Consider the following 25,187-nt stretch of genomic DNA (forward strand, 5'->3'; position numbering starts at 1 on the left):
CCCGGCGGGGCGGGGCCAGCGGCGCCCGTTGGGAGCGGAGCCGAGCCCCGTGCCCGCCGTGGGGCGTTGAGGCGGTGGGGGCCGTGTCCGAGCCATGGCCGAGCCGGGCGCCCGGCTGCGCTGCGGCCGCCCCCTGCTCCTCCTCGCCTGCCTCTTCGTGCCCGTCCTCGGCAAGCCCGGAGCCGGCCCCGCCGCCCGTGCCCCCTACGCCGGTAAGGCGCCCCGCGGGGCGAGGGCGGGAGGGCACGGCGCGGCGCGGAGCAGAGCGGGCAGCCCTCTCGAAGCCCGGGCAGCCGCTGCGCGGGAGCGGCTCGCCGGGACGGGCGCTGAGGGGGTCCGAGGGCCCGGCGGGGGCCGCTCGGGTGTGGCGGGGCTGAGGCCAAGCGAGGCCGGGCGCGGGGCGGCCCTTGAGGAGCGCTGAGGAGCCGTGCCCGGCGGAGGGGAAGGAGTGTCCGGCGAGCTGGGCTGCACGCCGCGAGCAGCGCTGCCGAGGCGCCGAAGCGGCTCTGCCTCGGAGTCCCGCTCCTTTCACCCCTCACAAAGCCGCGATCCCAGGTCCGTGGTGCCTGCGCTCTGCGTTGGCAGCCGGCGGGAGGGCAAACTTCACAAAGCCCGTTCCGGTCACTGCAGCGGGTCCCGCCGCCCCAGCGGGCGGTGATCCTACACGTCTGTAACGCGGGTCCTCGCGGTCTGCCACGCGTCAGCCCGAGGGTCTCGGGGTCGGGCCGGGGCCTGACACCTGGAGCGGGTGTGGGGAGGAACCGGGCGTGAGGGGCCCGGGGCCGGCGGGGCGAAGCCAACGCTCCTGCGAGGAATTACGGATAAATAACCACTTCTGAACACTCTGTGTAAGGTTTGGGCACGTTGCTGAGGCTCTTGGAAAAAAATCCTGAAGTCACAACTGCAGTATTCAGAAGCAGAAAGGAAATTAATGAAAAATAAAATTGACTCTTCTGAATGTTAGCACAAAGTTTAAGAATGGCCATAAGTGTGGCTTAAGGACAGTGAATTGTTTTGGCATCTTGTTTTTAGTTCAGCATACAAAACTGCAATCTGTTACTGCTAAATATGGTTTAAAAGAAAAGTCGTGGTCTCAGTATTTACAAAAGCAGTGCTTTTCATCGTGGTGAAAGATCTTGTGAAGTGGTATTACTGTGGGGCATTATGTAGCACATACGGCAGTGTATGTAAGTACCTGCAACCAGGTTAGGCCAAATTTGGCCTTTTGGCATAAGCCAGTAGTTGTAACTTTGAGAACGCACCATATGTAGTAAGGATAAAGCTGTTTTTTCACAACGTTTGATCTAAAATAAAATGAGATTTGCTGTTAAGCTTAGAAAACATTACTGCTGCCTATTATTAAGATATGGGCCAAGCTGAAATAATAACCTCAAAAAGTACAGTTGACATACAGGTAAAATTATTTTAGACTGCTGTTTTGCGTGTGGTACAGCAATCATTCTAATGGGCAGAAGTGAATTATGGATGTGACTTTGTTTTGATGATACCTTAAAAGCAAATGAAAATAAATTTGATGTTTCCTTTAGTTAATAGTCTAGTGATGGACTAACCTTTTATCCTGGATCATTCTGATTTGACAAGATCAAGCATGAGCTGATTTAATATACAGCCAAATCATAAGTTCTGTTCCTTGCTGTGTATCTTAAACAAGGAGGCGAGATTTAAATGCACGGGTTGAGCCAGGAGTTAACCACCACCCAGAGCACTGCTGTGCCGTGTGTGGGGCTGTGGTGGTGTCTCCTTGGGAGCTCGTTCACCCCAACGTGCGCCACTCAGCTTGACACAACCGATCCTTCTCCTGACCAACAGGGAGCTGCAGGCCTTCCTCCTTGGAAGTGGCTCTTGCGTTGTTATTTATTTGTTTATTTTTATTTTTACTCTTAATGTATTTTTTCTTTCTTTGGAGATTCTTAGGAAGAAAAATGCAAACACTGATTTGTGGAGAAATGTTGATTTGTGAGAGGAACAGGAAAAGGAAGTACTTGGGTACTTTCCCACTTTCCACAATGGTTAAACCTGGTTTTTATTTGATATGTTCTGAAATCTCCTGCTCTGCCTCTGTTTTTATCAGAGTTTCTGAATATCTGTGAGCTGTGTTCATATGTTCCAGTGTGTCCAAGACTGGAATCAAGCTGCATGAGCAAACTGCTATTGTGGGCGGAAGATAATGCCAGTGTGCAACGTTTGTATTATCCAGGGCTGTGCTGGCAACTTGTCAAAAGCCCAAGGCCTGTGTCCTATTTGCATAAAGATTTACATCCATTGATAAAGTGTTTACTTAGGTTTGCTTCCATGATGCATGCCCCCTAAATTAAATCTGTATGAATAAATGGCTCGACCTTTAAAATTCTATGTACTCGCTCTTCCTTTTACTCCCTGTGCTATCCACACTTTCTGTGTAAATGTTTTCTGCTGCTTGCACTCAGCATTCCTCGGTGCTGCCTTTGTGGTTCATCCTCAGTCCTTGCTGGCAGGTCAACAGTCGGGTGAGAACGATGCACATCTCCTGTGGTGAGCTGAGGCTAAAAGTGGCCTAAGAGAGGTGACAGACTCCTGCATCTCTTAAATCCAACAAAAAAGGGCCCAGTGGCTTCTGAGATACCGGAACTTCTGCCCTGAGGCTCTGCCCACGCTTCTAGGCAGCCTGTTCATAGGCCTGCCCTCGCTGCTGGGCAGGGAGGAGGATCAGAGTTCTCTACCCTGAAAATGGAGCAGAGTGTGGGTGCCAGTGGACTCACAAGGAAGCGCTCCGGACGTGGAGGTGGTGCTTTATCAGGAGACTGCCGCTGGCCCTGGCTTTGCTGGAGAGCGCAGGAAGGTGTTTGGCACATCCATGTACTTACCATACAACGTGGGTACTCGGAAAGGGGCAGTCTGTGCTCCAAACAGCGCATCTAAAGAACGCTACACAGGGAAGGGACAGTCTGCAGCTGATCGTGTTTCCTGATTAACTGCAAACTGTGTGGCCATACAGTATGCTGATCTGTTATTTATAGAACTTGCACATGCATTCGTTAATGCGAGCAGTAATTATCCCTTGATGCTAAGCTGGTAGGGGATAGTCTAGTTGTACTTTTCAACTACCAAGTGGAAAACTTTCATTAAAATTGAATGTAAGAAATGTCTTTCCTGCTTTCTGTCTGCAGGTCATGTACCTCTGTTCCTAGTGGTTAGGGCCAAGCAACATCACAGTTCAAAATCCTTGGGAGTTTCATGCCTGCAATAAGTCACTGGGTGTTGCTGCTGGTTGGCAGGTTATTGCTGTGCTAGGTACAAGGGAAAGTAGAAATCCTCCAAGGAACTTGAAAATCCTGAAATAAATGGAAAATTTTTAAAAGTTACTGTGGTAGGTAGCGCTCTAAGGGGTGTAGTCACACACAGTGACAGAAACACAGGGCTGTCACTCGCAGGCTGTTAACCTTTGAGGTATCCAGACAGTGTCTGAAAAGAAGAAAGCAGAACAATTTTGCACAAAGAGCCACCAAGAAGCAATGGTTAAGAAAGGCTGCCTTTCCTGTGCTGGTGGGGTCTGGTTTGGCTTTGGTGTGTTTTCTGTGCTTGTGGTGGCGTTTGGCTTTATTTCTTAGCCAGGGAAGAAAAAAAGGCCCGTAGGAAGTACAGAACACAGGGACTGCCTCTTCGGGCTCTTGCTCAGCAAACTGGGCAGAATTGGTGGTAATCCTGCTTTGACGTAGGGGCATTCTGGTAACATTTCGTTTTGTGCTTTCTTGATGCTTGCTCCTAACTGGGTACTTGAACTGTCAGCAGCTGACAGCAATCCGGTCACTAAGGCACAGAAGGAGAAGTAGGGAAAAATACTGAGGGCCATACAGAAACTGGCGCAATCATTTAAAAGGGGGGGGGAGGGGAAATCAATGAAAAGATTAACGTATTAAATTGAGCATAAAACGTTTTCACATCTCTTCTGATCAATGAAGTGGTGGCAGGAGGTTCTTGAAAATGCAAAGAAAGCTTTAGACAGAAAGAGATCTGTGTAGGTACTATTGAAAATCATCTTGTTCTGCTTTTTCCTGTCTGCTGCATTATAAACGTGGCTTGCTGTTAAAGTCATCACCAGCTACCCAAACGTTGTGATGTGACCAGGGCTGTAAACTTAGAGGAAAAACACCAATGCTGAATGTAGAAAAAATTGGAGTTTATAGGAAAGATGGAAATATATTTTAATTTCTCTCCAAATGACCACTGAACAGTTTTAGAATAAGGTGTAAACTGTTGCTGTTGCACTTGTAGCCTTCAAGGTGCTTCCTTTGTTATAAATCATGTAAAATGTACTAAAAAGAAGAGAGTATCATCTTAAAAATGCAAGTGTACTGAAAGCATATGTACTGTGCATATGCGTTCAGCGTTCTGGTTTGTGGGCAAACTAGTTGTATTGTAGTCCGTAGTAGTTAGATTTGTGGAGAGCTGCCTATACGTTATGCTAATGGGTCATTAAAGAGTCTAGCGTTAACCGGAAAGTAAGAATATTTGGCCACAATTATTGTCCTTAGTAGTGTTATTTTCATTGTAGTGATATTTGGTTATATATCTGCATTAAGAATATGTATTTATTTTAAATCTGCACCTTAACATTAGGTTCCTAAAAAGTGACCCTTACCCATCTCCCCTGGACCGTGAATCTCTTCTCCAAGCACACCAGGTGGTGATCCAAGGACCACCCGAGGTTGCTACCACTCAGTCCTATCAATTAGGAAATGCTTTGACTTAAGTCATTTATTCCTGGAATTCCCACATATTCTTTTTCTAAGGAAGCGTACACGTTTTGTCACTACTTTTATTACTGCTTGCAATTCATACTGAGCTTTTCGGCAAACAGGATGCTTCAACTACAAACTACGTCAAAGTTGGTGGCTTTTTGTTTTAAATCGTGAGTGTGCTTTGCAGAGAGAAACTTTTGGCCAACATCTAGCACTTCCTCCTATGACTGAGGGCTCTTTCTGTGCTCAGCATGGAATCACTCTGGAAAAGATTGAGTGGGGAAGAGTTTCAGGTGTAAATAAAAGTAGACATTGCCACTGGGTTTGTCACGGAACAGGGTGGCTACTACCTTGGATTTAGGACGCAGAACTTACCTGATGTCAGCCAAAGTAAAGCCACGTAAGCACAGGGGTGCTCAGAATGGCCCTTCAAAGGCTACAAAACCTTCCCGGAGTGTGGGGCAGTGCGCTGGTGGCGGAGCTGGGGGCTTCCATCTCCTCACTGTCTGGTTTAGGGCGGGACTCACGCTGCAGATTGTCTGCTTGCTAATCACGCTACTCATAGGTTTTATCCCCTTTTTGCTCGCCTCCGACCGGTGTAGCCAGCCTGCTGTCCTAAGCCATTAACTGTATTTCACCTTTCATTCCTCCTGTACTTGTTTTCTGTTTAGCACCAGTTCTTCAGAATCTTTTTCTTGGTGCTAACACCAGTAACAAACTTTAACAGTTACACACCTTATAATCTTAAAAGCATACAGACACACAGAAAGGAGAAATTGAACACCTGCAATTTGTGTGATGGGTGAGCTGTGTGGTCCTAGGAAATAAAACATCCAAAGGTGGGGGGTTGTTAGTAAATGTGGTCATCTTATTAATTGGTGAGTATACTGTAGGTCTGAGTGAAAAAATGTTTGAAAAAACTTTTTTTAAACCGGGAAAAGTGTTAAGGGAGCACGTCCTTGTTTAGCACAGCATAAGAGAAGCTGCCTCTGGACAGCGTGTACCCTGGAGGTGCTGTGCTGGTATACCAGAGGTCGTCTTACAGGAAGGCAGATGTACTCTGTTCATTTAAATCAATGTTAATAAGTTACTTTTGTTGTATAGGCGTATCTGAACCGTCTTTTATTGCTAAAAGTGAAGATCGCTTGTTTAAACACTTATTTGAAGACTATCAAAGATGGGTTCGTCCAGTGGAACGCTTGAATGATACAATAAAAATCAAGTTTGGTCTTGCAATCTCTCAGCTAGTAGATGTGGTATGTATTTACTTTTTTCCCTACTTACAATTTTTGAATGTAGTATGAGGTGAAATAAGTGTGCATATTTTAGCTTAAACATGGTAGATTAAACATTTAAAGTGATTATAAGCGTAATGAGAAATACATTGTAGAAGGGGGGCATGAAGAAGTGATGACAAAGTGATTGAGAAAACAAGGGGCTTTTACGTTTAGTAGTTTTCAGCAAAAAAAAAAAGTGAGTGAAGTGCTTAATAAGCCTAGGGAATTGTGTTTTAATGTACTTATTCACTAGGGGAAAAAAAAAAGGCAAATTTTTAAGCCTTACCTGTCTTCTCTTTTAAAATTCAGTAACACTTGCAAATACTACTCCTTTTTTCACCTTCCTAACCAGGAAAAAATAAACAAATACCCTGAAAGCCTTCAAATACGTTGCTTCCATAGTAAGAAAGATTATCTCTTGGCATTACTTGTCATATAAAAAAGATGAACCAGATTTTTTTTTTCCTGAAACTTTCAACTTCAGAATATTCTTTTCATGTTGAATACATTGGTTATGGCTGCAAGAGGAGTTTTTCATCTTATAGCTCTTTTCCTCTTAGAAAATCAGTAAGACTGCGTGAAAAACAGTCAAAATAAAATGAAGGGAGGAAAGAGGCACAGAAGAGGGAAAATGCACCTTTTAAAAAAGTAAAGTTTAAAAGGCTCTCATATAAATGTACTTACCAAAGACGAGAATGTTTTTAGAAGTGCTTTCTGTATTTTAAATTACAAACCTGCATGAACTATAGAGGTTAATTACTATGAATGTGCTGTGCAATCTTTTTCATAAATGCACTTCATTTTATAGGATGAGAAAAATCAATTGATGACAACAAATGTCTGGTTGAAACAGGTATGTGTAAAATATGAGTAAAAAAACTGAAGTTTCATAACTGCAAATCAAAAGTTGGAAGTAACGTTAAATATTTATGTATTGAGAACTTAAGTGCATGAATTCTTGTTTTATGTGTTACCTTTACAAAATGTCCCTAGAAGTGCTTTAAAGGATTAATTGCTATAAAAGTCAGTTAAAAAAAAAAAAAAGTAAATTGGGAGGAAGAAAAAGTACCTGATTAAAAGAAATCTGACACTGCACTGCATGGCTGCATGCAGACCAAAGCATGTGTATAGCCGTAAAAGTAACTGCTTTGGTACATAAGCTTTCTTTTTAAAACTGCGTTAAGAAAAGTATGATGGATTTGTGTAATTGTTTGTATTATTGTTTTAATGTATTTCCGTTGTCAGAAGTTGGATAACTACCACTGAAGAATTTCAGAGTTGTATATGCTTGCTACAGAAAGCTACTTTTTCCTCTTAAGAATATTTGTTTCTCATTATGAGAAAGCCTCAGGCTTGATAATAATCAAAGTCCAATGGTACACTGAGTGGCCACTATTATCTTGGGAAATGCTTCTCACAAATCATTCTGAATTTAAGCTTGAGGAATTGTTGCAGACCGTAATTCTACTTACACACTAACTAAATTATTTTTATTTGGCAACTTCCTTTTGTTTTTCTTGGTTCTTCCCATTCTCTTCTTCTCCAGTAACTAAGTTCAGGCATTTATTTTCTGGAAAACTTTGTTGCTACTTAGCAAATATGAGATAAATAGGAATATGTTGATGAGAAAACTTTGTTCCCTCTTAGTAATTTCTGCAAAACTTGTTGCAGTTGAACCAGTTCAAATAAAATAAGAACTGACCTGAATGTGTTTAAAATTGTCATACATCTAACTCTTAGAAACTTGCCTTTTTTTTTCTTCTTGAGCTTTTAGTTCAAATATAAAAATACCAAAATACTACTATGTTTTTAATGGTGTTATTTTTAGCATTGCTGGTGGAAATAGGATGGTGAGTTGCAGCCAGTTTTTTTGTTTGTTTTGATGAAAAATTTTATATTGCCTCTGATCAGTTTCCAAACTTCCCTATGTTCATTCAGAACCTGTTTGTTCCTTCAAATTTGTTTCAGCTTATAATATGTTTTATTTGTGTAAACATGCTCTGACAAAGGAATTTAATATTTTAAGGTCTCTGCAGAAATACTGTGAATTGGCTCTTATAACAGAAAGCAAACGTGATATCAGTTGTCTGTTCAGCACATTCAGTGTTGTATGTTTTAGAAGACTTTTGGAAGTTTGATGCATTTATTTAATTTAAATTGCCTTTATATCTGTTTTCTTCAGCTCTTGTCCTGCCTAAACAAACTTCACAATTATGATTTTTTCATTTCATGCATCTACAGGAATGGATAGATGTAAAATTAAGATGGAATCCTGAAGACTATGCTGGAATAACATCTATTCGTGTCCCATCAGATTCTATTTGGATTCCAGACATTGTGTTGTATGACAAGTAAGATTTTAATCTTTTCATATAAAATACGTTTAGTGTTTCTCACTTTACCATCCAAGCTGCTTGTACAGGGCTCGCTGAATGGACCATGAATGTACATTTAATAGAGCTAAGAATGTGTGGAAGACATTAGAATTTGCTTCCAAATGCATATCGATTTTGTTGCTATGTAAAATGCAAGTTTACACTTGCTTCTGTATGGTTTCCAGTCTTTGAAAAGTTTATTTCCACTTATTCATATTAGCTCTTTGTTAATTAGAAGACAACGTCTCGCACAGTGTTGGGTACAAACTAATAGTGTAGCGGGAGTGTGTGATGGGAGAGGATTAACTAACTCATGCTGTTTTAAGTCATATTCAGCATGGATTTAAAGTGAAGGACCGTCAACTGTAAGTTTGTTTTCTGTAAAGTAATGGATCCCAGAAGAAATAAATTTTGAATGAACCTTTCTGCTTAATTCAGGTGCGTGTACAACACTTACTTTTTATGACTTGCAGAGACAAGAAAAGCTGTTACACTGATTATAACTTCAAGTTTGGAGGTGGCACCCAAGTATTATCTGTTTAGAGTGTTTTTTTTTTTTCTTGAATAATGATAATTTCATGAAAGTTAAATATATTTCTGCTGTATTAGCAACAGAAACATTGGAGTTTGGTCATGGGGCTAAAAGTCAGGATTTTTACAATCCCTTGCTTTAATCATCAGAACCACCGAAAGTTGTACAGATCTTTTCATGATTTAAAAATGTTCTTCACTATTGAAAAGCTGTCTACCTGTATGAGATTCAGGTTTAAAAAACCAAAACAAAACAGAAAAAAACACCAACCAACCAAAAAAACTTGAGAAGTGGACTCTGCAATACAAAATTTTGAAGGAGCAAACAGCTGAAATGACATTAGCGAAACATATTTTCCTATTTAAAACACACACACTCCGTCATAAATGCATACGTATATCTCTCTTTCAGTGCAGATGGACGTTTTGAGGGAACGTCTACAAAAACTGTGGTAAAATATGATGGCACCATTGCTTGGACTCCACCAGCTAACTATAAAAGTTCTTGTACTATTGATGTAACCTTCTTTCCTTTTGACCTCCAAAACTGCTCTATGAAATTTGGTTCCTGGACTTACGATGGCTCACAAGTTGATATAATTCTAGAAGATTATGATGTTGACAAAAGAGACTTTTTTGATAATGGAGAATGGGAAATAGTGACTGCAACAGGGAGCAAAGGAAATAGAACTGACGGATGCTGCTGGTATCCCTTTGTTACATATTCGTTTATAATTAGACGTCTGCCACTCTTTTACACGTTGTTTCTCATTATTCCTTGTATTGGACTTTCATTTCTAACTGTCCTTGTCTTCTATCTTCCTTCAAATGAAGGTGAAAAAATTTCCCTTTGCACTTCAGTCCTGGTATCTTTGACTGTTTTTCTTCTTGTCATTGAAGAGATTATTCCATCGTCTTCTAAAGTTATCCCACTTATAGGAGAGTACTTGGTGTTTACTATGATATTTGTGACATTGTCCATTGTGATAACTGTCTTTGCTATCAATATTCATCATCGCTCTTCGTCTACACACAATGCTATGGCACCTTGGGTTCGCAAGATATTTCTTCACAAGCTTCCCAAGCTGCTTTGCATGAGAAGTCACGTAGATAGATACTTTGCGCAGAAGGAGGAAACAGGAAATATGAATGGATCAGAATCATCTAGGAACACCTTGGAAGCAGCTCTAGATTCTATCCGGTATATTACGAGGCATGTTATGAAGGAAAATGAAGTTCGTGAGGTGGGTGTATTAGTCATATTACGCTAATTTTGTTAGAAATCAAACAAGTAATGGTTTGCTAAGTGGTTGCATATTAAATATGCGCTAGGATTTCCAATTTTTGTACTTCATGGGAAAGAAGTATGCTACAATACGGAGATATTGGGCTGTCCTTGGATTCTTTATGTACTTCTGTTTTTTTCTAGAAGTAAACTCATGTTAATTATACGTTTTCAGTCACTTGGCTGTTATAAGAGCATATACTGTAGCTGTTAACATCCAGCAGCACTGTAGGTATTTTCATGATGAAAGAAATAGGTATTTCTCATTTTAATTTTGTACCTGAAGGCTACCTGAAACATACGTTTGGCTTACATCTTTACAATAAATACTGCTAAGCCTTATTTTGGAGCTTTTGATTCCAAATAAAAGCATTTTTTGAATTCCGTAATTTGTATTACTTCAAATACAGGCTATTACTGTATATTAGCCATTTTATGCTGAGATTACACATGGACTCAACAATCTCAAGAGATTTCTTGTAGCCCTATCATTATTGGTTCTTAAATTATATCGAAAGATGTCTGAGGGTTGTTTTTTCAGTCTGTACATTTGCACTCTGAACTATCCTTAGTGGATATTTACGCCATGCAGGTAAGAGCATTATGAATTTATTTTCTTTCCTTGCTTTGAAACTGGCACCACCGGAGCATGAGAGATCGACACGCTATTTTCAGGCCAGTATAGAAATACAGAAGTTTGCTGTCTGGTCTCATGATGTTGCTACATGTTTCTGACAGTGAAGTCTGAGATTCTTTCAATTTACACAGAAATGATTGTCTTCAGAAGTTGCTGGTTGTTGAGAGGTATGTGCTCCTATGCTAGCCTAGGAGTAAGCTAACTCCTCTGATGCAACTTCTCAGGATTCTAATATTATCGCAAGAGATACAGCCTGGATTTTGAATAACTGTAATATCTACTGTACTGGTATATCCACTGTACTGTTAAAACAGGATCAGTGTATATGCAATGCATAGTATACCCATGCCTTGTTTATACAAGGCAAATAAAGTAGTTTGCTATTAAATATATAATTTCCAGTAAAATGATGGTTAGCTTTCTTTCTCTTACTGAGCCTACTCTGTTTGACCTGTGAGTGACAAGAAAGATGATTTTTTTTTTTTTTGTGAAATGTTGCTGCGACTCTAAACCTCAGAACTGAATACATAGATGACGGGGGGACTCACCTGTGTTTTGTTATTTGGCCTCCAGAGAATGCAAGCTTTACCTGCAGAAAGTTGTTAGCCCTGATTGTTGAAAATAAAATGTACACAACTAGTGTTGTAGCCTTGCCTCTTAGGAAGTAGTAGGCCTGGGAAATGTACACAGCTCCATTTCAAATGAAAAATACTTGTCTGGCAGGGTTTTAATTTGTTTGCGTAACTATGTTACACGTACTTGCAAAACTATGTATAGATGGGAGTAATCCTATCAAAAAGGAAAACAGTTTTGAAAGTACTGTGAGTGTTCTCCTTGGTGTGTAATTTCCTGCAGTGATAACTTCAGTTTTCAGGTTTTGTATATAATACAACAGCTGCTGTGTACTGTTAATCTTATACAACTTTTGCATCTAGCTCCTGCCTGGGAATTCTACTTTATGACGAGGCTGTGGCATGAATCCTAAGTCCTTGTGTGTTATAAAATTGCCTACAGATTTTTTCTCTCTATATAGTTGAGGATGTTCAATGCTTGTCAGGGTCAGTTGCTCCATTAAAATCTAATATTTGTGCTGTATGGTTTACCAGTCATAAAGAGAAGTTTGTTCCTGCTCTAGGTCATAGTGTGATTCTTATATATATAGTGTGTGTGTGTGTGCGTGTTTGTGTGTGTAAATATGAAAGAGGGGTTATCAAATTGACCTGATTGGGAGGGGGAAGCAAATGTGAAGTGGTTAACTATTGCAGGGTCTGATGCTGTATTTCTACCTGCTCTTGCATGTACTGAACAGCTCTTATGTGTTCTTTGGTTTTTAGGTTGTTGAAGACTGGAAATTTATTGCTCAGGTGCTTGATCGAATGTTTTTATGGACTTTTCTTCTGGTTTCAATAATTGGATCACTTGTGTTATTTATTCCTGTTATTCATAAATGGGCAAGTATAATAGTACCTATGCACATAGGCAGTACAAATGCATAAAATATTTTTGGATCTGTCTCCTGCTGACGTCTGTCTCTAAAAAGGTTTGCAGTAACTCTGTTTCCATGCATGTTCTTTATAGGCATGTTTCTGGTTTAAAAAAAAAAAAAAAAAAAAAGGAAAAACCCCAAGCCATAAAATTATTTTGATGCTAAAGCATGGCATATAGGATACCCAGAAGTCAATTTGCTTAGTGCCAGTCTACTAATATACTTCTAAATCAGGTCAGGCTCAAAAGAACCTTTTCAGGCACTTGCATGTATATGTCAGAAACAGTATATACTGACACCTGCTGAGAAGTACAAGGATTTAAATTTTTTTAATGATGATTGCTGTAGTCTCATTATTAAATTACTATGCAAATTGTTCTATTGCGTATTAAATGTTTGCAGATACTTACACAGTAGAGTTGCTTATTTCTATTTATTATAGTATGCAAAGGTGAATTTATATTGGCATCAGCTGTCTTCAATGTATTGTAATTGTACAGTTTCTACAGCATAAATTAAAAATGATGATAAAAATATCTGAACTTTATGCATATTCAGCATACAAATAGTGATTTGGTTGTGTTGTGTCTTTATAAATTTTCAGTCGAATTTGCTGCTGAACTTAAAACCTTTTTAACTCTATCATACTAACGTGAGCATATAACATAGTAGGCCTTAAAACTCTTACAGGATACATGGATATTGAGATCTCTGTATCAGCTATGGAAAGAGAGGCAAAGGCAATTAAATGAGATGTCCAAGTTGCACAACTGTTCTAATAGGTCAGAACATCCAGATTTCTTTATTCTTGATGAAGATTGTGATACTAATCTTAGTTGCAAACATGTTGCTTTTTCCCGACCTTGTTTGTTTTGCAGAATTAAGTTTTTAAGCACAAGTAGCAGGAATTTGGAGAATGCATTTCTGAAGGAAATAGGCTGAAAATGCTTATGCCATATAACAAAGTACAGGTGATTAAATTTTCATGTTTGTTAAACCGAATTTAGCAAATTACCGTTATAGGTTCTCTCACTTACAGAACCATATATAACTGAACAGCAAGGACTTAAAGCTTTCCATCCTTTCTTTTTTTTTCTGAGTGTTGAAAACTAAGTAACATGTGTATATATATATTGCAACTTTTTAATTATATCATTAAAATATATTTTAATAATGAATTTAAATTCAAATTCATTTCAATGTCACTTTTCTTGAAAGTTTTATTTCTGAAAGAGATGAGATGGTGTTTTCCTACACCTAAGTTTTGATAGTTACTTACTATGTTATTTTATAACATATTTGTATCCTGCAAGACTAATGGAGTAATGTCAAGGAAGAACAAATCTTGGTAAGTTTTTTGTTTGGTTAAATTCTCAGACCAATTATAGCATGTTTAGGTGAAAAGTTTAATGTAAATTGTTATATTGTTAATAATGTAAGTAATAGTAGTTATGGATTTGGGGAAAAGATACATTTTTCCTCTATCACCTTTAGAATAGCTCTGTTTGACATTGTACTGATTATAATACCGATTGCTCATGTCATAACATATATAACTGGAAGTTTATTTCAAATTCTTTCATCTGCAGGATGTTCTTGGTTTTGTATAGCTTCTTCAGTCTCACGGGCAGGGAAATGATGCCAACCAATGTTCTATTTTTTTATAATTTTTAAAATCTAATTTCAAATAATTACGATTGAAAAAGGAATCTCTTCTTAGATATACAATTACATCTGTCATTAGATATCAGTATATTCTGTATTCCCACAATAACTTATTTTAAAGTTGAATTTATAATGATTATCTGATTTAATCTATTAATGTAATTTTTAACTTTCTCAGTATTACTAAGACTAATGCATGAGTAACTTTGTGTGAAAATGTAAAGTACTTTAGCTATCTTCTTTTCTCTTCAAAATCAAATTTTTTTTTTATAGTCCTTGTTTTTGAATTGCTTATTGAAATTTATCTGAACAGAAAACAAAGTAAGGAAAGGTATAGACTAGCTATATATATATATATATATATATATGTATATATATATATACACACACACATACTACCTCCCTTACTGCATCTTTTTGTTCAATGATGACCGGAGGATACTGCCCAATTATATCATGAGATGTTTGGCAGCATATTGGCAATGGAGTCCCAATCTTTATACTAGTAACTAACAATTTTTGCAAATCCTTGAAATTCTTTAAGGTGTTTCTATAATCATATGATATGTTCAGATTAGAAAGATGATGCTCAAATCCTTGGTGTCTCCAGCCCATCCTGAGGTGTGTTTGAAATGAAAAAAAATATAAATAACAGACCCAGAAGCATCCATAAGCTACTTATGTAACTCGTTTCTGAATGTGCTGAATTGTACCTAATGCTGCTTTATATGGCTTTTGTCACTTGGTCAAAATAAATGGGAAAAAAAATCACTATTTTCAACAGCTTCATTCTCTTTATTTTTATAACAGTTACATCATTTGATACCACTGCATTTCTAAAAAGTTTCCAGTTTGGTACAGAGAGAATGGTTCATATCTTTACAAAACATTTTCTCATTACAGTATTTTGTTGCATGGTTTATTCATTATTTATTATTATTAAATGATTTGCAGATATTAATTAAAAAAAAAAGTCATATACCCAAGAGACAATTTTAGCATACTTTACAGGAATATTTAATATCTACATGCCTTCTGCTATAATAAAACACCGTGCAGGATGTTTCTGTGTCCAAAATATCATACCACATTTTGATACTTTGCATAACCCACTGACTGCATCTTACTGTGTTTGATTTGTATACAGTTTTAAACGTTATTATGTTTAGATGACTTTGACAGACTCCTCATGCAGTGACAATACGGGGATACACAGACACTACATGACAATGCTTTAATTACCATCATCTATTACTCACCTATTTCTTTTTCTTCTGTAATAAATGTGCCCATATCCTTTCTTCCCACAGTTTGCATCAGTTTATACACTAGGTGGCAATGTTCTGCATTCAAACAATTTGGTATGTATGCTTTCTAAATCATTTCATCCTCACGAGGGCATTCCTTAAACTAAATATGAACTTATTCCCAGAAGATCCTGTCAGGAATTCAAGGTACTTAACACCAGACAAAGTTGTCCAAAGTATTCTACTTGTCTTGACTCTCAGAATATTCATGCAATTTTCAATTTCTTTACTAGCTTCTTAAAACATTAATAGAAAGTTTAATGTACGATCTGCATCTTTTCCAGTTATTTTAAAAAATAGCTGGCAAGTATAGTGCACATTGCTTTGGAATTAGCTGTCATAATGGTTCAAAATACTGTTTTCATGTTTTCACATTTTTTAATAAAGCCTTCTTGGTCAAGCAAAGTTGAGGCCAAGAAAGATCCTTATTCTACTACTGAAACACATAGAAGAGAGATCAGGTGCTGGGGTAGGAGTGCAGAGTTTGGTTGGCAAAAGTTTTATTTGACTTCACAATATAACATTTTGATTTTTTACATTTCATCTCCAGCCATCAAAGGTTGTAAAAACAATCCTGCTGTTCCTAGAATACATACCAGGATGAAAACCCATAGAAAAATACGATCAATTACCATGGCAACATATTTCCAGTCATCCTGAATCTGAAAAATAGATCAAATAGCAAGTAAACAAGTTTATTAGATAAGTAAGTTGCATTAGCCATTAGGAGCATTTCATATAGCAAGCACTGATTTTTTTTTTCCATATGTAGGTTTTCTTTCATGTATGTACAACTTTCATGTTGCTGTTTTCATTGATAAATTAATTCATCTTGAAGAAGCTTTGTTTGAATATGCTATTTGTGCTAAAGCCAAAAGCTATTTCTTCAAATACAAGGAGTTGTTCACCAAGACACTAAACATCAGGAAGTACAATTTCTCCTCTGTATGCTAATACTGAAAGTGAAAAGCCTTACATTCTTAAGTGATCAGGTTTGCCCAGAAAAAGCTTACTGAAGTAGACTGTTCCTATTGCTCTTTAAGCAGCATGTAGCAGACAAAGATTAATTGGTATATAGTTATTTGATATGTTTCCTGTGTAATACTGAAATTTTACCATGTTCTCTTGCAAGATGTAAAACTAATCTCCTTACCTCACATTTAAGAGGGAATGAAGTTTCCAATTTTTTTTCCAGTGGACATTACAACAAGAGTGACATCGAATATATATGTATCTATGTATGTTACATATTAAGAGTAACTACATTAGGTGATCATTTTAGGTACTCTTCAGATCATAATTTAAATTTAGACTTAATTTTTCTTCAGGAAGTGTAATATGAAATGGGAATTTTTTTGTTTTTGAAGTCTTTTGAAGCAGTTCTTGAAGGCAGACTTCTTAAAAAAAAAAAACAACATTTTCTGTATCAACTAATTCTAAATCAAGTTCTAATTTCAGCATAAACAAACTAACTTCATCCTAACTTTAAGTGCCTTACTGCATAGGATTTAGATTCAGTGATGATTGTGGTGGTGTGGTTGCTGTTCTTAGAATGTTTGAGGAATGCTGATAAACAGTTTTTGTTTTGTTTTTTAGTGCATCAAGATGCAGATTTATGAAAGATGATGGTCCCTGTCTTACAGCAGTTGTCTCATTTCACTTCATTACTTCATTCCACAGCAGCAGAATAGGAAACGTCTTCACTGTGAAGGAAGTTTAAGTCTTATTCTCTCTACTGATGGTCAGGTGTAGGGAGAATGTAACTTTCTAAGGCCACAGAAACAGCAAATTCCACTATTAAGATTATAATTTGGAAAATCTACACTGTAAGTCTTGTAGGAGTTGATACTGAGCTGGCTGTCTAGTTACCCTAACATGCTTCACCCTGTATACGTGTTGTCAACGAAAAGAATGCAACAGAGCTGCTCACCAAACTTACCTACATTCAAAGTTGCATGTATTTGTAATATGGCTTGTGTAATTTACTTGTATAAAATAATGGTTGGTGTTGTTTTTTTTAAAGATATCTTTTTTTCTTACAAAATATATTAATTGCAAATGCTGTCTGCATTTTGAGTAATAGTAAAATACATTCTTACCTCTTTTGCTTCGTTCTGCATTTTCATATTTTCTGCGATGTATTTAACACTTTCAATAGCATCTCTCATTTCTGGTGACAGAACTGAAAATGAAAACAGAGGATCTAGAGATTCAGAGCTTGAACTTCTTGTGAGATTGCCACTGAAATCTGAGAACTTCATTCTCTGATATTGGCAACAGCTGCATGCTATATCTTGACATACAAAGCCATCTTTGCAGCATTTGGTTTCAGAACTGTTGAAGCAATTTAAGTTTGAAAACTCGGAAGTGTAAAATGGTTTTGACTTCTGATTAGTCTCTTCATCGCTGGCAGGCCTTGTCATAAACATGATCCTGGGAAGTAAGTTCAAGAAGATGGTTCTCACCCACACAGGCATTGTGTGTGTCTTGGGTGTTCTGTAGTGTACATTAAGTACAAATACCGTAATGACAATAGACAGAGTTACAAATATCATAGTGAAAAGGAGGTATTCCCCAATCAGTGGAATTACCAGGGATGTAGAAGGTATAGTCTCCGTGATAACAAGAAGAAACACTGTTAAAGATAGAAGGACTGATATACAGAGTGTCACTTTCTCACCACAGTCTGAAGGCAAATAGAAAACTAATACAGTCAGAAAAGAAATCAGTAGACATGGAATAATCATGTTGATAGTGTAAAATAAAGGTAAACGCCTAATATAAAGAGAGTATGTGATGTCTGTATATATCTCTTCACAGCAGTTATATTTGATGTCATGTTTATACCCAGGAGCTTTAATAATAGCCCATTCTCCACTCTCCCAGTAATCTTTCAGGTTCATTGTAGAGCCAATTAAAACCAAGTCAATCTTGGCTTTATCGTAAGACCAGGAACCAAACTTCATGGTGCAGTTCTGGTAGTCAAATGGGAAGTAGGTTACATCTATTTTACACGAGCTTTTAAATATAGCCGGGGGTATCCAGGTCACATCACCTGTGTATTTCAGTAGGGCCTTTGTCTTGTCATCGACCTGGAAATCCCCAACTGCACTGTAAAGCAAATAAAAGTAACAGAATGTAACTGATCCAGGTAGTTTCGTGTAAACAGTTCATATACATTAGAACTTTAATCTGGTTTGTGAAAGGCAGCAGTTACGTGCTGATGTGGAACTGAACTGCATATGCAGCACTGTCAGTGGCTGTCATAAATTTGCACAGTTAAAAATTAAAATAAACAACTGTGTAAATTTACTGTGGAGAATTTGAAAGGCAATATTCTCTTTTACAGGAACAGGACTCAGTGCAGTCAATATACAAAACAGCAAATGTGAGATCAAGCAAATCAGAACCCAAGGGCTGATAAGAGGATGTGCAGTATTGGTATTTCCACCTCATCTGTGGACCATGGAGGTAGTAACTATAGATAGAGGGATTAGGGTTGGGGTGTGTCTTTGCCTGAGTAGTGTATTGGTGTATTTTTTCTTTAAGTCCCACATTGTTATCTTGATCTTATAAGATCCATGTGACAATTTCATTTGTTCATATGAAAAAGTAAAACTAAGAAGGTAGTTAAACTTCTTTGGGTCTGCAGTTAGAAAAGGAGTGTACAAAGGCATACATGTAAGAACAGCAGTAGGGAGATGTGGAATGTTGAAAAGCAGTCTTTTTCAGCAAGTCCAGTGAACTTGCTGTTTGTTTGTTTTTTTTTAAATAATAAATATCCTCCCTTCTTCCTAAAGAATACAGTCATAGAATGCTTTGGGTTCGAAGATCCTTAAAGATCACCCACTTCCAACCCCCCTGCCATGGGCAGGGACACCTCCCACCAGCCCAGGCTGCCCAAAGCCCCATCCAGCCTGGCCTTGAACACTTCCAGCGATGGCGCAGCCACAGCTTCTCTGGGCAGCCTGTGCCAGTCCCTTGCCACCCTCATTGTAAAGAATTTCTTCCTTATGTCTGATCTAAATCTCCCCTCTTTTAGTTTAAAACCATTACCCCTGAATTAAGCTTGAATTAAGAAGATAAACATGCAAGAGTCTTACTTGTTATATAAAACAATATCTGGCTTCCAGATCTGGCCAGATGGTACTCGGATGAATTCAGCACCTCCATAGTCCGCTGGATTCCACCGAAGCTTGTAATCATTCCAAATCTAATTATGGAAGAAGTAAGTCTACATTATGTTTGTGATGAAATTGAAATTCTGTGGACCAAAGTCAAAACAAGTGCTGTCATATTGATTTTAGGGTTGTTTTATTCTGGACACTACAATGATTAGATGTTTCTTAGTTAAACATGTATGTTTAGCGTTTATTCACGTGGAGACCATGGGCCCATGGGGCTAAGTATGACTTAGGCATGTACGAGTCCCTGTACAAGGAATGTGTACCCAGTAGATGAGAAAAGATGAAAGTGTAGGATGTGAATAGTAATTTAGGTCCCAAGAAGCCAGGTCCACTGTTAAACAGTGAAAAGGAATTGTTAGGTAGCTCCATTTCTAGACAAGAGCATTGAATGAAGGACCCCTACAGCAGATGGGTTGGGAAAAGCTGCAGGTAGCATCATTCAGCTAAGTAACAGTCTTGTTCATTAGCGCTCATTAAGCCCCAGTTTAACCAATTTGAATATTAAGCTGAAACTAGATATTAAGTTGGTTATTAAGCTGTTATTTACAACAGTAATTATTTGCATTTTCAACCTATAAAGTTCCTTGTAAGTGAAGTTGATACTTTTGCTTTGTTGTCACTTTTGTGGTGACTAAACAGCACAGCATGGCCAGGCCAGGGACCTCCACGCTGAGGTGTTTCCTCTGTACATTTTCCTATCCACCAAGACACTATTTTGGGGATTCCTGAGGGAAAAAATGTATTTGGAGGCACATTAAGCGTTGGAGGGGTGAGGCTGCAGCTGACAACTCTGACCCTGAGTTAAACAGCTGCTTCCCGCGGTACGCCCCGCCTGTACGCGCTGTGGCAGCCAGAGCTGACGGCAGAGGAGGGCAGCGGGGCTAGCAGCGGGCTGTGCGGCCGGTCATGAGGGGGCGGGAGGGGCAGGAAGAGCCCCCGGGCTCCGCGGGCCGCTGGCCGCGGCTACTGGCGGAGGCGCTGAGGCGCCGCGCGAGCCGCAGGGGGGCGGTAATGCGCCCGGCCCGGCGTCGTGACCGCGCTCCCGGTACGGCAACGGGGCTGAGGGGAGCGGCCGGGGCTGGGGCGGGCCCCGCCTGTCTCCCTTCGACGCCTCTCGGGGGCTGCGGTGTTCCTCTGTAGGGGGGGGGCTGGGAGGGCTGAGGTGGCCCCGGCGGGAGCGGGGTTTCACGCCGCGCTGTGGTGAGGGCGGTGAGCCCTACTTACGTGCTTGAGCCACAGGTTGGTTTCCATTATCTGATTGACTTCGTCCTGTAAAACAGAGCTCCGTCGGGAACGGCGCCGGCCCTCCCCGGCCCGCGGGCGCGCCGGGGGGCCGCGTACTCACCACCTTCACCAGCTGGGACATGGACACCTCGAACTGGATGATGACGGGGTCTGAGACGTTCTTCACGGGCCGGACGAACTGGTTGTAGTTCTTGAAGAGGGCCGCGTACAGCCGGTGCTCGGCCTCGGAGCCGCCGCAGCCTGTGGGGGCATGGCGCGGTGAGCGGGCACGGGGCCTCGGGCCCGCTCCCTCACGGCCCGGGGGAGGCCCGGGATGACAGCTCCGCCGCCCCCGGTGGGCGCTGGCAGCCACCCGTGACAGGCTTTTCTCACGTGCATCTCCCCAAATGCGCTCTAAAGATAGTTTGAAGGGGGTACTGAGGAGTTCGAGGTGCAAAACCGCATTTCCCCCACAGGCCTAGGCCCCCAGGCCTGCGGGAGCCGTAGGGGTGCGGAGCTGAGGAAGGGGAGAGCAGAACCCCACAGACTGCGCAGTGTGGGAGCAGCTGGAGGGTTTGCAAAAGATTCCCAATAAAGGGTAACTTTCTGCTTTCTAGTCCCAGTCATGTCAGCGTGATAATAGTGGTGATAGCAGGGTGCTTGTTGAAATATGCAAATAAGATAAAAAATTGATAAACCATTGTATTCAGCGTTGTTCAGTGCATACAAATAAATGTGGTCATTGCCTGTTTGTTATTCTAAGTAATGTTTATTTGCAGTATACTCCTTTTCTACGTTTTGCTGCTGATGCTGCTGCTCATGGTGCCTTGTGGCTGATGGGAAAGCTGTAAGTTGGAGTTGTTGAACAACAGGCTCCTTCAGCTGCTTAGAGTGAGGTAGGTGTGAGAAACTGTGTTTCAAACTATGTTTTTATTCCCAGATCTAGCTAGACAACGAGCATCCTGGCAACTGGACGCTATTCAAAAGTCAATGCCCTTTCCTTTTTAGGGGACTCTTTTTTTAAAGTCACTGCTGGACAACACGTTTTCTAGTACTTCAACCTAAAATAAAAAAAACAAAACTATTTTTGTATTTTTTGGCTATCACTGTGAATTTGGCAAAGACACAGACCTTAAGTCTGTTGAACAAACTCTACAGTTCCTCTGGAGCACAAATACAAATCTACAGATATTTGCAAAGACACTTATTTTTTTTTCCTCCAGGCTAGTGTTTTTCAAGGGGGTGAAGACAGGGAAAGCAGAAGTATCTGCAGGTGGCTGATCTGTTAGCAGATGATCTTTGTAAGAGCTTTTCTCTCCCTCAGATGAAAGGTTCCCCTCATGTCAATCTGTATTCAGTGAAAACTTCAAAGACAACTTTATTTTCAGATTAGTGAAATCACTTAAGCCAACTTGCTAATTAAAAAATGAACACGCTTCTTTGATACTTTTTAACTGCTAGCCTTACCCTAATTATTTTTTGATACCTCATCTCTCAGATTGAGACTTCCTGGAAGAAATACTCAATCTTCTAGATGAATCATGTTAAAGCTAGATTGTAACTACACTTCATTATAGTCAAGCCCAAATTGCCAGACTTTTTATGTGTCACCACCGATCTGATTAATCTAGCACCTGCTTTATCTAGAGAGTAAGTGTATTAATATTTTTTCTTTTTAATGTAAATGCTTCTGTGCTTTCTATATCTGCAGATATAATGCACACTGTTTACAGCACATATTTAATGCTTTTTAATGTTTTTTCTTTCTTCTAGTCCTTCAGTATTCTACAATATATCAAACCAAATCTTTACATGTATGGTGCACTCACTTCTTAATGTTAAAATGGCTCTGTATGTCTTGTTTGGCATCTTGATTCAGAACTACTTAACCTCTTCACAAGAAGGAATTAAAAAAAACCAAACCACTATGTAACAAAAAGCTGGGGTAGGATTCTGAACGTTTCTTTCATTAGTTTGCAATAAGCTTCAACATTTCTTAAAATAATTGTCGCCAAAGCCATCTTCTGCTCACCTCTTTAGTCCCCCCTTTACCGACAAAGAAAAAACAAATTAAGGATCACTCACCTTGAGAGAGAATGCAAAGAGCAGCGGTTAGAAGGAGAGCGTGTATGCTCTCCATGGTGTTATGAATTACTGTCTGTCGACAGAGGCTGCTGAAGATGAGCTGAGCTGCCAGGATTGTACGAGCATAGGAAGTATGGGCAGCTCCGCTCCTCCGATGCGTGAAATGCCTGGAAGCAGCAGACGGCAGGACCCTGAGCACAGTTCTGCGCAGTGAGCTCCCATTAGACTTGCTGTGCTGCCCCCTTTCCAGCTACCCGGACTGTCAGAGCATTGAAAACAGCAAATAAATTGCAGACAGAATAGATATTATTGTAGGCAAAGAGTGGTGTCCTGGCAAGATTAATAAGCAAGAGTCCATAAACTGGTGCGTAAACGAATCTGGTACTCTGACGAGGCTGAAGATTTTTCCCGTCAGCTGCTATAGAGGATTTTTCTTTAAAAAATTCTCATGCCAAGCTACTAGGAGAAGTCTAGTTAATGAAAATCTTATAATTGAATTGTGCTGAAATGGGTTTCGGCATTAGGGACACCTGATTTAGCAGTGAACTGAGATCATGAGACCTGAATTTCCAGTTATGCTTTTAACGTTGAGGTTTTTTTTCTGACTGTGTCTTATCCTTGCAAGTGGTAGTGCTAGGTGTTTGACTGTAGCCTGGTTCTTCATGGTATAAGAAGGATGTTGCTGTTCCCAGGGGTAATTCAGCACAAGCATAACTTCCCAGAATCTAAGCCCAGAGTGATACAGCAGCCAGGGTCTGGCAAGAGCCAAGGGTTTGAGTTGGAGGCCAAACTTAACCAAAGCACTTGAGAATAACTGGTGGTGGACCATCCCTGCTTTAATGGGTTATAAAGGTGGAATTTGGGAAAGGGAATAAGAGCATAGGATCCCAGCCTGATCCCGCAAAACCCCGTTGTTCAAGGAAAAGGAGATGGGAGAGAATGGGACACTGTATTTGAAGTTCTGGTGAAGGTTACTTTCAAACCATAACCCTGTGTAGAAGAGATCCTGGAGGCTTGTAAATTCTCACTGCAGAGGAAGTAGGTTCAATTTTTTCCTATTGTCACGGATTTTCTTCCTGAAGTTAAAAATCAAAACCAAAATGACCCAAAACAAACAAATAAAAACAACTGAAGCTCCTGCCAGGATCTTTTTTAGCAGAGTTTTTATAGTAAAAAGTCTTCAGGGGAGGGAATATTGCACCAGTCAAGAGAGAGAAGTGGGAATATAGGTTTTTGTTTGTTTTTTCTTGGCATGTTTTTCTGAATTTAGACCTTTAAGTAGGAACATGTAGCTGAAGTTGAGGTGTAAGGGATTGCCTTTTTCCTCTTGCCTGGGAAAGGCTTACTGCCAGGGATCATCCCATATCAGCCTTTCAGAGCCATCAGTGTTTGGTTTGTTTCCTCTTCAGTCAAAATCATGGTTTGCAAAGTGGCTCATTCCCCAGGTGCCCATCAGCTTCTTTGTTAACTTGTGTATCGCTTTTTGCCTCCCCCTGGCATGGCCAGGTGGCGCAGGGCTCGTGCACACAGAGCTTGCTGGACTCATCTGGGCAGTGCGTGTGGAGGGAGGAGGGAGAACAGTGGGATTTCATCCGGTTGTGGGTAGTGGTGAGAGGGAAGCGGTGTGGGATGGGGAGCAGCCCCTGGTGGGTGCTTCTGTCCCTGTTGTTAGGGAAGGGTAAATGACGACCCCATTTGGCGCTGTGTTAAGAGGCAGTGCTGAGAGAATGAGCATTAGGCTGGGTTCAGCTGCTCTTGGCACAGAGCTTGTTTATCCAGTTTCCTCTATCTCTCAGAGCATCATTCACTCCATCCCCAGACACATGCTCTCATGATAATTTCTGTAATTCTATTAGCTTGGAGGAAATAGGCTTTACTGTCCATTTGATTTTATTATTTTTTTCCAGAGAACTCAGCGGTTTTGTCTTGCAGCTTAACCCTTTGTGAACACATTTTCTTGCCTTGCCAGGACATTGAGATTAGCTGTTTTCCCTTTCTGCCTTATTGGTTTCCATGAAAGAGCAACATTATAACTGGGATTTTTGTTTGATTGAGTCCTAACTAGAAATGAGCTAAAGCTTCAAGAATCAGAGCCTAGTCTGTGTTCCCAAAAATTCTGTATCCAAAGCTGAAGAGTTTGGAAATGGCTGGTCTGCAGAGGCAGTGAAGAGCCACTGTATCCAGAGGTACAGGTATTTTAGCTTAATTTGCCTAGTTGCTGAAATTTCCAGCTGTGTTTGTATGCATAGATGTTTTATCTCTAACATTATGTGATGAAGCTCCTGGTGAAATCAGCTCAGATTTGAGGTAGGATTATTTTTCTGGCCAGGGAGAGTGATACGATAAGAACACGTCACCATGACTGCATTGCAGAAGTACATAGAAGAAT

General features: G+C 40.0%; 2 protein-coding genes across 2 annotated transcripts; one reads left to right on the plus strand and one right to left on the minus strand.

Moving 5' to 3' along the window:
* Window positions 1-79: 79 nt before the first annotated feature.
* CHRNA5 (cholinergic receptor nicotinic alpha 5 subunit) lies at window positions 80-14,619 on the plus strand. Its single transcript, XM_035554133.2, has 9 exons — window positions 80-212; window positions 5,844-5,995; window positions 6,825-6,869; window positions 8,258-8,367; window positions 9,335-10,166; window positions 12,179-12,208; window positions 13,021-13,112; window positions 13,209-13,301; window positions 13,644-14,619. Exons 1-8 carry the CDS (start codon window positions 95-97, stop codon window positions 13,270-13,272), a joined length of 1,443 nt encoding a protein of 480 aa, XP_035410026.1. The 5' UTR covers window positions 80-94; the 3' UTR covers window positions 13,273-13,301; window positions 13,644-14,619.
* A 1,110-nt stretch (window positions 14,620-15,729) lies between these two features.
* On the minus strand, window positions 15,730-22,853 carry CHRNA3 (cholinergic receptor nicotinic alpha 3 subunit). The gene is made up of 6 exons (XM_035554135.2): window positions 22,799-22,853; window positions 20,835-20,974; window positions 20,714-20,758; window positions 19,406-19,515; window positions 17,402-18,413; window positions 15,730-15,964 (listed from the first exon to the last, which is right to left on the minus strand). Exons 1-6 carry the CDS (start codon window positions 22,851-22,853, stop codon window positions 15,836-15,838), a joined length of 1,491 nt encoding a protein of 496 aa, XP_035410028.1. The 3' UTR covers window positions 15,730-15,835.
* Between the last annotated feature and the right edge of the window lie 2,334 nt (window positions 22,854-25,187).

This window comes from Cygnus atratus, chromosome 11 (genome assembly GCF_013377495.2).
Source record: "Cygnus atratus isolate AKBS03 ecotype Queensland, Australia chromosome 11, CAtr_DNAZoo_HiC_assembly, whole genome shotgun sequence".
NCBI lineage: Eukaryota > Metazoa > Chordata > Aves > Anseriformes > Anatidae > Cygnus > Cygnus atratus.

Coding starts and splice junctions, on each gene's coding strand:
- CHRNA3 (XM_035554135.2), bottom strand. CDS start 22,853: ATGGAGAGCATACACGCTCTCCTTCTAACCGCTGCTCTTTGCATTCTC. Junction 19,516..20,713: donor CCAACCTGTGGCTCAAGCAC/GTAAGTAGGGCT, acceptor TTCCATAATTAG/ATTTGGAATGATTACAAGCT. Junction 18,414..19,405: donor GATATTGTTTTATATAACAA/GTAAGACTCTTG, acceptor TTTGCTTTACAG/TGCAGTTGGGGATTTCCAGG.
- CHRNA5 (XM_035554133.2), top strand. CDS start 95: ATGGCCGAGCCGGGCGCCCGGCTGCGCTGCGGCCGCCCCCTGCTCCTC. Junction 10,167..12,178: donor AGGAAAATGAAGTTCGTGAG/GTGGGTGTATTA, acceptor TTTGGTTTTTAG/GTTGTTGAAGACTGGAAATT. Junction 13,113..13,208: donor TTGCACAACTGTTCTAATAG/GTCAGAACATCC, acceptor TTTGTTTTGCAG/AATTAAGTTTTTAAGCACAA.